The sequence below is a fragment of the Colletotrichum paranaense genome (assembly GCF_030867605.1).
Source record: "Colletotrichum paranaense strain IMI 384185 chromosome Unknown Scaffold_3.1, whole genome shotgun sequence".
Lineage (NCBI taxonomy): Eukaryota > Fungi > Ascomycota > Sordariomycetes > Glomerellales > Glomerellaceae > Colletotrichum > Colletotrichum paranaense.
Genome location: NW_026848961.1, coordinates 3705165 through 3721730, shown reverse-complemented (window position 1 = coordinate 3721730; position 16566 = coordinate 3705165). Strand labels below are relative to the sequence as shown.

The window sequence follows — 16566 nt, the reverse complement described above, 5'->3', positions numbered from 1 at the left end:
CTACACCCCTCCCATGACAAATGGAGGGCTCATTTTTTTTTTTGCAGCTGGGAACAGGCTGCCTAAGTTTTCGCTCACAATATCATGTTTCCCTGATGCCATACTTGTGATGTGACTTTTGCAATTCTATCTTGATTTTATCGACCATCTCTCAAGAGTGTCGATCTCGGGTCTTACATACCCGCCAGGTACTCTTACAGGGTATCTCAATTTCAAACCTCCAACCAACTCTTTTCGTATAGTACAGACATACGGCTCTTCTAACCATGCCGTCCGTCCCCCATTGCGATGCGAAATCCAGACAAGAGAATGAGGCAAAATACCCCGGATGGAATGCGGTTCCAGGATTGGTGAAAATTGTTAAACGTGCGAGGTCCAGAGTTCTTTTCTGAGGCCCATAACACACGGCAGGTTTGCTCAGTATCTCTTGGTCGTCATACCCCAGTTATCCTCCTTAAAGATGAGCAGAGCGAGGCGATGGCGAACAAAGAGACCAAACAGGCCGACAAAGAGCTGGAGGAAGGTGACCTCCCACGCGAGGCGGTCCTCTCTCAGGGGACCTCTCCAGACGAGCCACAGGTTGAGCAGGGTGAAGTTGCTCGTCTCCACGAAGCGGCCCTTTTCGTCCACCGTTACTTCCAGAAGGCGCAACTTGGCGAGGAGGTGCAGTCCTTGCGCGACGAGGGGGCGGGGTTGGCGTTCGGGGCTCCAAGGCGTCTTGCTCGTTTCCAGGAGGCCGGTGCGAGCGTTGAATCGGGGCAAGCGGTGACGAGGGCAGGGGATGAGGCCAAAGATTTGGGGCGTCGAGTAGAGGAAGTTGAAGAGCTGGGGGACGAGGAGGAGGCCGAGCGTCTTTGAGAAGTGGCCGAGGATGCCGACGGTGGCGAAGACCATGCCGGAGAAGTAGCAGTAGGTGTCGCCGACGAAGACCTTGGCAGGGTACCAGTTGTGCAGGACGAGAGCGAAGGAGACGCCGAGCCAGGGGAGGAGGAGGTAGAGGGAGAAGAGGTGGGAGTCGGTGGCCGGGTGGGGGTAGGGCGTGAAGAGGTAGAGGCAGTCGTTCAGGACGAGGAGGAGGGAGACGACGATGCACTGGGAGACCTCGATGCCGTTGATGCCTGCGAGCATGTTGATGGACTGAGGGCAGAACATTGCGATGCAGGACATGTAGATGTAGTAGAGGACGCCGAGGTCGAAGAGCTCGCCGAGGTAGGGCTGGAGGGGGATCGGGATGACGATGGAGGTGACGCCAAAGTCGACAAAGTAGATTACGAGGATGGGGACCGAGGCCAGGCCTGGGATCCACCACTTGTGTCGCCATCGGATGTCGAAGAGGTCGTCGCCGATGCCAAGGAGGGCGGTCGTCTGGAGGGAGATGATTGCGGAAAGGTAGGAGGCGAGCTGGCAGTTTGGGATGTGTCAGTAAATGATCTCTCGTGGCGTTGCGCTCAAGGAGAGACGAGTTAGGCCGACCTTGCTATGGGGGAAGCGATGAAGAAATCGTCCCTGCTGTACGTGCTCGACCTGGAATACAACGTCCCTGTTTCCACCACCGCTAGTGGCGGCAACAATGTCCTTGTAGAAGGGGAAGGGGATGAAGACGATGACGACGAGTAAGTAGACGGCAGCGCAGACGGCACCCATGCACTCGGGCAGCTCAGGGCGGTGGTGCTTTGAGAGGTCGCGGCCCTTGAAGCCGGCCTGTTTAAAGACTGGGCCAAGCCATCGGATCATGGAGTAGGCCAGCGCAAAGGCCAGGACTGAGAGTGCCAGTGACGCTATCAGGGGCTCGCCCTCGCCCTGGAAGGCATTGAGGAGGACTGCGACTGCGGCAAAGGAGAGGGCCCCCAGGCTCAGAGTCTCGGTTCGGGTGAGAGTCGGAGAGGAGGTTGAAGAGGAAGCCATCTTGGGCTGTGGTATCGTCGGGTTTTGCAGGCAAGAACGCGCCCACCGCGGTGGTTGTGGTACCAGCAGCTCTGTTCAGTTCCGGTAGCGTTTCCTTTACTTCTTGTAGGAGCCTAGGCTTGGCTGTGGTGCGATTGCATCGTCCTCCTGTGCGCAAGGTGAGTAGACAGGTGCGCAGGTGGTTTTGTTTTCGGGAAAGAGTGGTTGAAGCTGCAACAATGGAAAGAAGAGAAAGATCGCAACGTCAAAGGTTTTGCGATGGGACACAGTTGCAGAAGGTGGAGGAGGGCTTCGTCAGTTTGGAGGAAGAGGTCCCCACTCACTTCCAGGGGGGGCGCGTAATCGGATGGTGGCTTTCCCTTTTCCTGTCTTCTTTTTTTGGAGTATGCGGACGGATAGAGTGTGGAAACCACGCTGAACTTTCCCATGTGGGCACTGGGCTTTTCGGGAGGCTGCGGGGCAGATACGCAGTGCGGTAGTGGGCTGTGGAGGTTCAGGGAGCGTCAGGAAAGGAAGGCGAGGAATCAGCAACCGAAGTGGAGCCGGGGAACGGTTACAAGTTACAACCTTCCACCTCATTGCGCTTGCAGGCTGTTGCAGCTGTTGCAGCCTTTGGTCTGTGCGAGACTTGGCTCTTGAGTACTGGAGAGGCGGCGCATTGACCAGTGGTTGAGTCTGTAGTATCCATAGTCTAGCAATTCTAGATGAACTCTATCTCTACAGTTGATTGATTACAAACTCTAAGGCTCTTGTTGCATTGGTAACTGGAACTTCATCCTTTATTTCCTAGCAGTCTTCTCGCTTCTAGGTACTTACACTACAGCTGTATACGCATTTGATACAACTCACAATTCCGCCGTGACAGCTATCTACCTTAGATAAGTACATGAAGCTTACAAACACTATTCCAGCTCGCAACCAATGACCACCAGCTGCGGAAACTAAAGCAGAAAACGCGGAATTAAGCATGCCACGGCAAAGAGATGACGGAATGCCCAACACTGCCGGTTTGCCGTATTGGTGGTCAGCTTCAATCCCATTGTTCCGTTGCGGATCTCCATGGATAATCCACGGCTCCGTCTCCAACGAACCCCGCGTCCTAGACTCTCCCGTCGCCGTCACCGCCTATCACTGAGAAACAAGATCCGAGGTTGCTTGTCCTTAGTGTGTACCTTAGTCTCAGAGGTCCACCACACCCTACCCAAGGTAGAGTCAACCTGCATTCTTCTCGTTCTTTGTGTATCCATACTATGTGCCCCTCCAATCCCCGATCCCCCAGACCCCAACTATGCCCGTCTCGAAGCGGGTACGGAGATAAAAATCTGGAGTTACTAGCCCCGACTCAGAGGACGCAGAGGGGAGCGAAAACCCCGGCGGCGGAAGAGAGGCTAAAACGCACTTTCCTGCAGGTTTAGCCTGCAAGTCGCAAGGGGGGGTCGGCCGAAAGATGATGGAGATGGGGACTTTGGACAGTACTGGTCGAATAACGTTACACCATTCACCTCAACTGATCGTCGCCCTTGCCTCGCCCTCGCGCCCTTCCCTACACATAGTACACAAGGGTAGATGCGGCAACTGGGGGGAAAAGGAAAGGAGAGGAGAGGGGGGGTCTCGGGTTAGAATTACTAAAGCAGTTTTCCTTACTGCTCACGCCGTAGAGTCACGGCAGCGCAACTGAGTAGGTATTATTGCTAAGTGGATAGATACGCCAGGCACGCGGATACGTGCTTGCTCCTCCCGCCGGCTACTACTTCCGGGCCCATTGCTCTTTCCCATCCTCATTCTCAATTTCCCATTCATTCTCCTTTCACCTACAAAACCCCCTCCTTCCTACTTTTCAATTTCAAGTGGTATCACATCCAACTACTTTGATCAATCTTTTCACCGACTGCTCATTCATAGGCATCATCCACTTTTGTCAGCCAAGAATGACGTCCGAGAAGGACGTGGAGACGCCGGCCGGCGCCCACGGGCACCGAGGATCCTCTTCGGAGCAGGGCACCCTGACGGAACGGGACACTCGACAAAACTTCAACGCATCAAGCGATTTGGAAAAGGGTGAAAAGACTGAAATGGAAGAGAGAAAGAGCTTCGACGATGTTGAGGATACGCCCGACAGCGAGCCGTACCAGGAGGTGAGTTTCCATATTCTCTGCAGATGTTCCTTGGCAAGACTTTTGCGCCTGCTTAAGAGTTTGCCAAGGCTCAATGGCCATTGGCACTTTATTTGTCTTTTCCTATGACTTCTCCGGGAGTGCCCAATTCCATTACAACCTAATGTCATTCATACTTCGTGATACTCGTTCTGCGCTAACTCCATCTCCAGGACATCGTCGTCGAGCGCATACATACAGGACACTCCCACGCCAGCGCGAAAAGTCGCCTCTCCCGCATAGCAAGCCTGGCCTCCTCACGCCGCAAAAAGGAAAAGGAGCAGCTCCCTCCCACAATCCACCCCGTCTCCGACCTCGACAATGGCCTCGTCGGCTGGGACTCCCAAGATGACCCGGCCATGCCCATGAACTTCCCCCGCCGCCGCAAGTGGATCATCATCTGGTTCCTGGCCGGCATCACCTTCATGACCCCCTTCGCCTCGTCCATCCTCGCCCCTGCCATCGAGTACCTCAACGAGGACTACGGCAACGCAGACCTCACCCTCGGAACGCTGCCCGTGAGCATCTACCTCCTAGGCTACGCCGTCGGTCCCCTGATCCTCGCGCCCCTCTCCGAGATGTACGGCCGCCGCCCCGTCCTCACCGCGGCAAACTTCTTCTTCTGCGCCTGGCTCATAGGCTGCGCCCTCGCGCCCACGCTCAACTCCCTCATCGTGTTTCGCTTCCTCACGGGCATGGGCGGCTCCGGCTGCCTCGCCATCGGCGGCGGCGTCATCGCGGACATGATCCCCATCGCCGAGCGCGGCACCGCAATCTCCATCTGGATGGTGGGACCCCTCGTCGGCCCGACAATCGCTCCCATCGTCGGCGCCTTCGTCGCCCAGGACGTCGGCTGGCGCTGGTGCTCGTGGATCGCCTTCATCGCCGCCACGCCCATGGCTCTCGTCATCGCCGTCTTCAACCAGGAGACCAACCCCCGCGTCCTCATCGACCGCAAAGTCGCGCGCCTCCGCAAAGAACTGAACCGCCCCGAGCTCCGTAGCGTCTACGACGACACCGCCCCGGGCGCCGCGCCGAAATCCACCTCCCAGGTCCTCCTCCGCGGCCTCGTCCGCCCCATCAAGATGCTCTTCCTCTCCCCCATCCTCTTCAGCGTCAGCCTCTACTGCGCCTTCGCCTACGGCGTCCTCTACCTCCTCTTCAGCACCATCCCCCTCGTCTTCTCCTCCACCTACGGCTTCTCCGTCGGCACCACGGGGCTCGTCTACATCCCCCTCGGCCTAGGCTACCTCATCGGCATGGCCTGCTTCACCCTCCTCTCCGACCGCACCGTCGTCCGCATGACAAAGGCCAACAACGGCGTCTACGAGCCCGAGATGCGCCTGCCCGATTGCATCTACTTCGCCGCCCTCCTCCCCGTCACCTTTTTCTGGTACGGCTGGACCGCCCAGTTCCACACCCACTGGGCGGCCCCCGTCGTCGGCCTGCTGCCGTTCGGCATCGCCATCCTCGGCATCTGGCAGCCCATCCAGGCCTACGTCATTGACGCCTACCCGGCCTACGCCGCCTCCGGCATGGCGGCCTTTACGGTGTTTCGCAGCGTCGTCGCCGCCTTTTTGCCCATGGCGGGACCGTCCATGTACGCCGCCCTCGGCCTCGGGTGGGGCAACAGTCTGTTGGGGTTCATTGCCATTGCGCTCATCCCCGTGCCGGCGTTGATATACCGGTACGGAGGCCGCTTGCGCAAGTGGCAAAAGTTGGAACTTTGATGAGGCGGAGAGAGTGTGTAGGGATAAATGGTCAGTTAGATAGACTGGGCTTTGTGAGACAAAGTGTGTGATAAAATTGCAAGATACCCATTAGATGTAGAGTTTGTAATCAATCGATAAAATCATCGCTTCGTGTCACTTTGGCCATGTTTCGTCTCATACCTTAGCAGTGCTGAGCTCAAGACATAATCCCCGTGCCTGACCCCCGAATGGAGTTGACCTACATTGCATATCAGCACCAAAGTAGACGGGTCCAAAATAGAACCCCCAGAAAGCCAAAGTCTAAGGCACAGGGTGTGATCCAAAAGAGTCCCATTATCATTATTTATAAACGATGTAATGTTCGGCCGTCACAGTCATCAATAGAAACCCCCTCCTCATTTCTCATGCGTCGGTCGCCCCTTTATCATCAAATGAGCTCCCACTTCATGAGGAACGTCCAAGCCATGCCGCACCTCCCCTTCTTGGAAAAGTAGTAGTCGGCCGTCATGCCCCTGGCGTCCTGCCCATCAATCGTGGTGATCATGGCCACGCTAACGCTCTGGCCCGGCGCGCCGAGGTCGATGGCGTTGACGTCGGCCCAGTGCCAGAACCCGTCCGTCTGAATGGGCACCATGTCGTCCTTGCGGCCGTCCCGCCCCTTGATGCTGAGGAACAGCAGCGGGGGCTTCCCCTTGCCGTGCTTCTCCGAGGTCCAGTGCTCGCACTTGTTGGACCACTGGAAGCGCACGACCTGGCCGCTGTGGACGGGGATCTGGAGCTCCTTGGGTTCGACGGTGTGGTCCCAAACGCCCTCTTCGTACGCGTGCGTGTAGACGATGGGTTTGTCGCCATGTACTGGGCCAATGTAGTATTCCTCCCAAGAGGGTACCCTGCCGTCGGGTCGGAAGAAATGTCTGTCGTCGCTTGGATAATGCGATAGTCCAAAAATGTCGTTCCTTCGAGTGAACTCGTGCGGCTTGAACGACTTGGTGTATTCTTTCGTCACATCAGACACGTTGCCGGCACCCCAGCAGGCATCGAGCAATTTCCACTCCCCGCCGTCGATTCGTACCGCATTCCACGCATGGCCGTCAGCCTTCTTCGGCGGCGGACGCTCCCCCTTCCTCAGCGCGGTATATCCATATCCTTTCCCGTGGCCCACCACCGTAATACACTCCAGACCCGCGCGAGTGGCGATTTCTCTGTATGTGTCTGCATATCCTGAACAGACCGCTTTGCCCATGAGAATCGTTTCAGCCCCCGAGCGACCCCTGATGTTATTACCGAAGAAGGCTGCGCAGTCATAAGCGATATTATGGTGAAACCACGTGAAAATTGCCCGCGCCTTGTCTGTGAGCGATGCAAAGGGACCGCAGAGCATTTGAGCCAAGTAGCCTACTGGATCGTTCCGAGGGAGTACGTGTATGGGGTATTGGGCGGCGACACCATCCGGCCCGGAAAAGTCGCGACAAATCAGACAGTCGTTTGCACGCTCAACCACTCTGGCCGAGACCGCCTCGATTTGCGCAGCGCTTGGCCGGGAGCTGAGAGGAACAGGAGGAGGTGCGTCATCATTCGGAGTTGGTCGTCTCCCTGGCAGTGGCGGCCGGTCGTTGGCTTGTTGATCCTGGTTTGTCGTCGGGGGCGGTGGCTTAACGTAGGCCGCTGGCGGTGGTGGTAATCTTCGTGGCTTTGCTGGTTCTTCTTCCTCCAGCGTGTGTCGGTGGACTTGCTGGGTGGTTGATTTTGAGGTTAATCGTGGGGGTAGTACTGGTCTCTGAGGAGGCTCAATCTGTCGGATTGCGGGCGATGACTTGACCGAAACCAGAGGGAACTTGGGCTGCTGAGCAGCGGCTTCCTTTGCTTGGGCAGCTTCTCGCTCCCTCTTGGTCGGTGGCAAGGGTGGTAGCTTTGCCTGATCTAGGGTGGGAGGCAGCTTTCGTGTTGGGCCATCAATCGAGTGAACGCTAGTTGCCGACGATACAGTTTGGTTCAGGGAGAGAGACGACAGGTTAGAAATTTCGGAGGCATTTGAGTTACGGCGAACCGTCAATTGTTGTGTAGATGGCCTCCGAGGGGGTAGAGCTGGTGAGATTTGCTGGGTCGAAGAACGAGTTGGCAGGGGTGGAGGTGCAATACGATCCCTGGGGGCTGGTGAGGTTGACGTTTCGACTTGGGATGAATCGGTGGTTCGTCGCGGTAACGGTGGCGGGGCGGGCTTTGCCGGTGCGGCGGCCTTGTTCGGTCGAGGAGGGATCGAGGGACTTTTCTGCGGCGTGGGAAGTCCATTCCTCTGGGTGACGGGGAGCGTCTGACTGCGTGGAACAGGACGATTTGTTGGCGGCGGTGGAGGAGGTGGCCTCTTAGCCTTCGCTTCTGGTGCTTGGAAGTTCTTTTGCTGGTTGAGGGCGGCAATTCTTTCAGCCAAAGAGTTGAACTTGGGCTCCTCGACGTCGGCCATGGTTGCGTCTCGGGACTTGAATGAGGGGGCCCGAATGAAAGGCGAGAGTTGGTGGTGTGCCGCAGCTCAAGAGGATGAGAAGTGCGAACAGGTGGTTTGTATAAATGATGGATGAAACAAACGACTGTCGATTATTGGTGTTTACCCCACCAATCCAGTTCGTGTTGATCGCGGCGCGATGTCCCAATTGAGCAATAGGCAGCAGGCAGGCTTTTGTGACTGAGTCACGGAGCCCTAGAGGCGATTGGGACTTTTGCGCGGCGGGGTTGTCAAGAGCAAAGTGATGATATCGCTGCCGGGCTGGATCTGTAGAGAACGGGCGAGTGTGTCGAGCAATCGACCAGTGGTCTGACGAAACAGATAAATGAGTTGGAGGGGTACTGCAGAAAGCTTTGTATAAATGTGATTGCTGCCACGGTAATAGTACTCGAGGTACGAAAGACAGTAAGCTAAATGTGTGGCTATTGGTGTGGCCGTGGAGCGGAAACGAATGCTAGCCCAGTGAAGGATTGGCTGGAAGATGGCTCGGCCACGGACAAGTGTAATGGTACAGCGTTTCTGTACCTCTGTAGCAAGCTGATGCCAATACGTACAGAGATGGACGTGGGGAGTTGAGAGATGTTGGATTGTGGCGAAGCTCTCAGCCTTCGGGTTGATTGCCGGTGCAAACAAGGCGAGGATGGGAACGCAAGCTCGCCTCAGGCAGTGACACTGGTGGTCAGGCCAGGCAGGCAACAGGAACGGGGCCGTCTGGTAGGCCCACCGGGTCGGAGGTCGGAGGCTGGCAGGCGCGGGACGCGAGAAGCTTAGCCGTGACAGGGACGGGGATGGGAACGATAGTGGACAAGAGAAGGATGAATGAGTTAAGTTACGGTAGCCGTACAAAGTACGAATTGACGAGAAGGAGGAAGAGGGGCAATGGGGAAAGGAGAGGCGTGAGAAGAGAAGCCCAACAAGGTTTTGCAGGAACCGGGGCCAAACTCGGACTCGACCCAAAGGTTGGTTGGACGCAGCTGTACAAAGTATCCGTAAAAAGGTAGGGTATGTCCCTCTTTCCAGGTTCGCAAAGCAGCACAAGCGCGCAAACACAGATCAGAAAACAGCAAGCAGCAAGGGGTGGGATGAGCTTTGAGGGAGAGTGACGGGTATCTGCTTTATTTAAAATAGCAGAGATGGGAAAGACAAAGGAGCATGGGGCCACAGATATGGTAGACTTGGGAACGCCAGGGCCAGGCACGGCACCCATACCCATGCCTCGCCCCGTCTGAATTTTGCAGTTCTTGTCCAAGACTTCAAGGTACGGATACCAGTACCTACACTAAGAGACGAAAATTCATCTGCACATGGCTGACACTCTGCTCAGCCTAGTACTTCAACTTGAAGGTCTGGCCTCTGCTACTATGTACGAGCTAGAGATAGGGTCACAAGTATCTCGTGAGGAGAATGGTACCTGAGATTGGAGAGTACATACGCAGCATTGGTGCTACGTAGTAAGAAGTAAGAAGGTAAGAAGGCGGGCTGGGCTGGATCAGTCGGCACAGCCCAGCCCTGCTAGTGGGGGATTGTGGGGATTTCCCCTTGGAGCGGATGCGCTAAGGCCGATCGTCGCCTCACGCTTGCGCCAAGTCTAGCGCTGAACCTGTCTTACATGGCGGCTGCCTGGTATCGGATTCTCTTCTCTACCTCTCTACCTTACCATCAGCATCCCGTCTATTGTGCTGGAATAAGGCGTCTTCCATCAGCAGGTACGCCGTTGAAAAGACCGTTTCAAACCCCAATACCGGGTTTCTACAAGTGACTAAAGTAAAATGAGTACCTATCCAGGGAATTGAGACTTCCTGATGCTGCCCCTTCTCCACATGGGCGTCATTGCGCCCCGTAAAGAACCATGTCTACCGCGGAGATGCGACACTAGCAGACGGCAAACGTAAGCTGCCGTAAAACTTACCGTAGCCAAGACTACATCGCTTATGTTTCTCTCAGCCTCTTTCAATGGCCGTCTCATTTGCCAATGTTATCATGTCGGGAAGCTGCAGAGCAAATACTCTTTTGAGGAGAAGAGGCCTGGATATGAGTTTGAGATCATGGTTACGCGCAGGGTATTTAACAATGTATGCGACAACAGTGTGTGGTTTTCTTTCAATTGGTAGTCGCACGGCAAAGGGCATAGAGATAGAAGACGAAAGCTGGGACAGTTGAACCGGAACCGGAACCGCGACACGTTGGCAAAGAGGGGGACGAGACATGCCTATGAAGGGTATGTGTTTATATCCGTCCATTCGAATACAATCGGTGGGGATTCCTCAAAGACCTGACGTGACAAGTGAAAGAAGGGGACGACGGTGACTCTGCTCCGTACCTTGGACGGGAGTTGCAACGGCAGGGAGGTGGAGCCGGCCGGATTAGAGTGCTGCGAGCTGTGCGTGCTGCTGCGAGCCATCCTTGAGTCCCACGATACGGTGGCCCTTGAACGTCAGGATGATACCTTACATAGGCGAGACGCTAAGCCTTCATCTCTCCCTCTGGAACCTGCAAATGGAAGCGCCCAAGAAGACAGCGAACCTGTCATTGAACGCTTAGTCATCACCGAGGCGGATGGTAGTGCCCGTACGCAGTAGGTACTCCGTAGTGATGGGGATTCTAGGGAAGCTGCTCGCCCGCCAGTGGAGCATTGCTGCGACCTACGGCCCCGTGCACAGGGAAGGGACCCCGGGGAGATCATTGACCACCCATTTACCTGCAGGTTCCATGCATCTTTTCTGCCAGTGACCTGCGCAGTAAGGCCCCACGCCCTTAGGCTGGAGGCTGGAGCCCATGGGCCACCCATCCCTGGGCTCCCAAGGTATGTACATACACAGTAGGTTTGCGCTGTCAGTGGGCCGAGGGCGGGCGCATCGTTCACTGTCTGGCTGGCCCGCCCCGTCACCCCTCGCCTCCAACGCCCACCACCACCACCACTTCCCACCGTGACGCTGCACCCTCCGCCTCCGAAGACGCCCCTCCTCCACTCCCAGTCACTCACGCAGTCAGTCTTCTGCAAGTCGCAACTATTCTTCTGTTCCTGCCCCTGCTCGCCTACCCGCGCCTAGCCTCGCCTTCCATTCCATTCCCAAGTTCCTTCCCGTCCACTTGCAGCTTGCCATTGTCCGCTGCCCGTTATTCGTTGTCTCCATGTCTTCAAGGGTGTCTGTCTCTTCACCCTCCCCAACATAAGGTCGGCACAAGCCAATACCTTTATTTTTACATTTCCTCACGCAACAAGAGGACAAGGACAGACGTAGACCCGTCTCCGTCTTCTGTCCATTTCCACAAACTCGCTTGTTGTCCTCACCAGTCTACTTTTAATTCCGTCTCTGGTATCCTCTTCACTGCGCCTCCGACGACCTTTCCAAGTTCCACCCATCGCGAATCGAGTTGGCGTATCCGTACTCCTCTTCCTACTTATGCGCCACACTTCGCCCACGATGGATTCACCCCAGTCTTGCGACAAGGCTACCACCACCGCCTCTGAGCCCGCACCCAAACCTCTCGGCTTTCTTGACCTTCCTCCCGAGACCCAAAAGGACATCTTCAGCCATGTATGCCCTCCCCTTCAGCCTACAGCCCATGTCGCAATGCAACTGACCCCTTCTAGTGCTGCCAAAGCGACCTGATTTGCCTCTCCCTCGTCTCCAGACACTTTCGCGAACTCGCTGCCGCCCAGCTATACCGCAACTTTCACATCGTCTTTCCCGATGAAGATGATCCGTCTTTCGATTCACCTATTGACAGCTTGGCTGGTGGCCTCGACACCTTCGTATCGAGCGAATACGACTACGCCCAGCATCTTCGCGATGTTTCTCTCGATACCCTCAGCGCTGGCGACAAGGCCGAAGCTGCATATAAGCCGTACTTGTACAGCGCCAGCTGCGGCAAGTTCATGAACACGTTACTATTTCTCACTCTCAAGAATGCAAAGTCCCTCGAGACCTTCAGGTACGTAGCGTTGGCTTCCATTTGCGCATCGTCACCGCTGACAGCTCGGACACCAGGTGGAACATCCGAGTCGAGCTAAGCCGGCCTGTGTACAAGGCGTTACACCAGATTGCGACCCTTAAGAACCTCCACATCCGAATGCAAGCCGGGCCGTCCCTCTTCGAGATTCCCCCTCCGCTACCGTATTCGACGAATCTACCGCCGCCTACATCCACTCAAGGTCATTGGGACCCGTTGCCAGCGTTTTCCTCGATACCGCCCCCGCCTCCTCCTTTCGCAAGCATGTCTTTGAACGTCCCGCCGCCGTACAACCCATCTTCCCTTGGTTCTCACCCTCCCTTACCGCCCGCGTTGAAGCCGACGCCCCGAAGTAGGCGTAGGATATCCGCCAACGAGCCCGCAACGCTGGGCGGGTTCCGCAAGCTGAATTCTTTGGTGGTTCTCGACATTGATACCTTGGATACTGTTACAGAAATCAAGTCATGTGTGCGCAATTCGGCGTCTACCTTGACGAAACTGAAATTGTCCTTCTCGACGTATCTTGCTTTGCAATCGCGAAAGCCACCTCCGGACACCGACCCTGATGACTCGGACCAGGATGACGAGTTCCAAGTTGTTCCTCTTCCATCAGCACCCGGTTGGGATGAAGCGAGTGGACCGGCAAAAGCATTTCGCGCGCAAGAAGAGAGGAAAAGTCAGGAGTCGGTTTTGGGCAGGATTTTTGACGTGGAGCCATTCCTGGCAAAGAAGTCACAGCATCGCAAGAGTTTGAAAGGAAAGGCCAAAATCGATAACCCGGCTAATACGCAAGAGGCTGGCTCACCTGCCGAAGCCTTCATGAATAGATTGCGAGAGGTCTCGGGTAAACTGATGGCAAGCGTGGCGGAAGGCGATGCGGATGACGGGTCAAAGCAAGAAATCCTAGAGATGATCGAGAAAGCCAGTCGAAAGTATTTGGAAGCAGAGGAGGCGAAAGCGGCGACGGAGGCAGCGAAAGAGAAAGAAAACACGACATCAGCTGAAGCGGGCTCTTCCACTGGTGCAGGATCGTCATCCGCCGCGACAACAACCGTTCAGCCGGCTACGACCGTCGAGGTTTCGGGAGCGTCTATTACCGGTGCAGATATCAGCGCCAAAATCAAGACCACGCCAGCAGCCGATTCTAACCCCGAGGATATCAACGTGGAAGAGCCCATTGCTGCTGACGAGGCTGAGGCGATCGAGCGGGTTCAGGCTGTCGCTCCAGAGACGAGCTCGTCAATTCAAGAACCTGCATCGCCTACCACGGCGCGAGCAAAGGCCGCGTTGGAAGCTCAAAAGGCAAACTTTGAAACATTGGTTGCTCGTCTACAGCACCTATTATCCGAAGCCACAAGTCTCCAGGAGAAACTTGAGGACTTGCGAAACACGACGAGCGCTTTCGACCGGGACCACATTCGATATGCCGAGAATCAGTTGCAGGGCTTCTACCGCGATATTGAGAACGTTCGGTCCGAGCTGAATGCGACTGAAGCCGAGATTCGTGAAGTGGAGAAGCAAGTCAACGGCATAGCCACGACAGCACATGGCGAGGACGAAAGAATCAGCGAGTATATCCGGGCGACCAGAGGCGTCGCTCTGCGATCCTTTAGTGTTCACCTCATCCCAGTCAAGGCCTCTGTCTTCAAGGCAGCCATTGACGTGAGAGTGCTAAAGAGGCTGACGTTGCTAAATGTCGGCAATCAAGCTCCCATCTGGACCATGTTGACTAAGGAAAACAAGGCACAGCCGCTCCCCTTACGCAAGATCTTCACGGATAACGTGTCCATGCCTTTCCTGACATTTGCATCGCAATTGGAGCAGATCACCGAACTGTTCATGCTCGAGCGGTCGTCCAAATACAAGCCCGAGAGCTTCGCGCCCAAGACAAATGTCGTCATGGACCAGATCCGCCGTCTTGTTCTCAAGAAGCATATGCCGACACTAACTCGGCTGATGATCAAGAACGATTCTCAAATGAGCTGGGATCTGGATGAGAAGGCCATGCTGCTCATTTGCAACCGCGGGAAGCAACTCGAAGAGCTTGCGGCCTCGCTTGGCATTCGCGCCATGGTACGTTATCTGAGATGTTGTGCGTGTTCCAAACTAATCAATCTCTTAGCACACATTCATGCAGCACCTCGGAGGGCTGGTAAACCTTCGAGCTCTGAACGTAATTTCGTTCAGAAATGATGATACCTGTGTCTGGGTGATGCGCGAGACCCGCAAGTTCCTCGTCGATAACCTCAGCCACCACCCCCACATGAAGCTCGAGTGGATCTCAATCGACGATGACCGGGTTGAGCGCATCATCCGCCCACCACCACAGACCCCGGCTGCCAAAGCCGACGAGAAGAGAAACAAGAAGGGCAAGAGTAAGCCTGCTGGCTCTGCTTTTGGCGCCTTTGGTGGCCCGGGCACCTCCACTGGTTCAGGTGCCCCGGGTAGCTTCCCACCGCTGCCCATGCCGGGATGGGAAACGGATAGCGACAGCGACGATGAAGACACCGATATAGTTGCCAACACCAAGCTGGAAACCGTTGAAGGCGTCCATTTTTATGATGTTTGGGACGTCCGTATTTTCAAGAAGGAAGTCATGGCCGGAAGGCTGTGAACGAAGGCCCCGAACGTTGAGGGAGAAGTTGTCAACGAAGAGCAGGAGAGAGACACGGGGCTGAAAAGAGTGGTGGAAAACCCATGGGCTTGGAAAGAATATGTAGCAGACGAAACGGCGTTAATTGGTTTCACTTACTTGGATGGGGTTCATCTGGGGAATACCCGGCACTAAAGGAAATCAAAGCCTGGCGCAGTATGGTACGGGAAACGGGGTATTAGGGGGCAAGGAAGACATAACCTCAGGTTGTCCCAATCTACCCACGGCGTAAAGTAGCGACCTCCTTTTTTTTAAAGCATCATTGGGCGGGCTTGTATTTACCCCCCTTGCCATGTTCATATTATAGACCAGTCATTTGTGAGATGTGTGTAGAGTTTGCTTTGACATATCGGTCTCCTATCGCAAGCCCGTGCATACATCTCAGTATCCAAGCGCTCTGTTCTAAGTCCGACCCGTCTCTTCAGAATCCATCTTCACCTCGATATCGAGAGTCAGGCTCTCTCTCTTTCTCTCTCATGTGTTTAGCTCCCGCCAAGGACTTACCTCATCAATCTTAGTACTACTGATCATCTGCTCGATCTTCTCAAAATCCTTCTCCATAAGCGCAATGTCGGCATTGGACATGCGAGACTTGCATGAGGACATGAATTTGTTAATTTTATATGAGAGGACTATGTAGATACAGGTGAGCAGGACGCCATGCGAGGACTAGATGCGGTGGACCTCGAGGCTGTACGGATCGGTGAAGATTTACTCGGCCCCTTTGATGAGGTCGGTGATGACGGGTTTAGTTATGAGCTGGGTAAGGTCGGTGATGATGGTCATTTTGGAAGAGTGTGGTGGTGAGGTCCGGGAGGTTTGTTTTGAGTTGTGCGTTGTGCGTTGAGTAGGGATCGGGGACAGTGGAGGTTGTTGATGAGAGGAGGGATGTGTGAGTGAGAGGAAATCTAAGTAGATGAGATTAGGGTTGGGGGTAATGAAGACTGAGAGAACAGAGGTAGGAGACTGGAGTTGAGTTGATTTTAGGGGAAAGGTGGGCTGAGGGAAAGGTATGTGGTTCGGAAAACTCTATGGTGAATGCCTTTTATTTGTCAGGCACGCCTGGGTACCAGAGTACCTCTGAACAGACGTCAGAGTTTTGGAATCGCAGATGTATGTAGGCTCTATACTCGTTGCCTCCAAATGGTGGTATCCTGGATGCCTTTGATGTCTTCATTGTGACATCAACCTGAAGACAAAGAACCGAAGAACATCCTACAATCTGGCCGACCTACCTAGGAGTGGGCCTTTTGTTGAGGTACTGGAAAGGGGGGGGGGGGAGGGCAAGAGAAAAAAGACTCCATCATAGGGAACCGAACAAAAGATTAAGCAATTGTTCAACTTGACTCTGGAAGAACGGGCTCCACTGGCGCCCCCTTAGCCCCTCGGCCAAGTGTCTCAATTCACTTGTATTGATGGTGAGTAGAGATGGAAACAGACCCAAGTACCTTCCTCGCTTACGCAGTGTATTGTGTTCACTAGGGTGAATATACGTATGGACACAAGACCACGTCCCTCACCCTAAGTTACTGCCATTCGAGCAGTAAATGTTCGCACGATATAACCGGAATGTACACATAGCTGGTAATCTTGAAGACGCCATTAGAGCTACAGCACTTACGGCTATGTAACTACTTAAGTAGAACAACTTGCCCCTTTGTATTGTTCACTTGTAAAGCTTCTCCAAAA

The 16566-nt window shown here is 54.9% G+C and overlaps 4 protein-coding genes across 4 annotated transcripts; 2 read left to right on the top strand and 2 right to left on the bottom strand.

Annotated features, from left to right (window-relative positions):
• Positions 1–417: 417 nt before the first annotated feature.
• CPAR01_04827 (glycosyltransferase family 4) lies at positions 418–1905 on the bottom strand (the record flags this gene model as incomplete). The annotated part of the gene is made up of 2 exons (XM_060489107.1): positions 418–1401; positions 1516–1905. 2 exons carry the CDS (start codon positions 1903–1905, stop codon positions 418–420), a joined length of 1374 nt encoding a protein of 457 aa, XP_060353313.1.
• A 1928-nt stretch (positions 1906–3833) lies between these two features.
• On the top strand, positions 3834–5788 carry CPAR01_04826 (major facilitator superfamily transporter; the record flags this gene model as incomplete). Its single annotated transcript, XM_060489106.1, has 2 exons — positions 3834–4040; positions 4232–5788. 2 exons carry the CDS (start codon positions 3834–3836, stop codon positions 5786–5788), a joined length of 1764 nt encoding a protein of 587 aa, XP_060353312.1.
• A 409-nt stretch (positions 5789–6197) lies between these two features.
• CPAR01_04825 (transglutaminase-like superfamily protein) lies at positions 6198–8231 on the bottom strand (the record flags this gene model as incomplete). The annotated part of the gene is made up of 1 exon (XM_060489105.1): positions 6198–8231. The coding sequence occupies one exon, from the start codon at positions 8229–8231 to the stop codon at positions 6198–6200; it is 2034 nt and encodes a 677-aa protein (XP_060353311.1).
• Positions 8232–11674: 3443 nt separating this feature from the next.
• CPAR01_04824 (F-box domain-containing protein) lies at positions 11675–14838 on the top strand (the record flags this gene model as incomplete). Its single annotated transcript, XM_060489104.1, has 4 exons — positions 11675–11809; positions 11866–12206; positions 12263–14297; positions 14347–14838. 4 exons carry the CDS (start codon positions 11675–11677, stop codon positions 14836–14838), a joined length of 3003 nt encoding a protein of 1000 aa, XP_060353310.1.
• Between the last annotated feature and the right edge of the window lie 1728 nt (positions 14839–16566).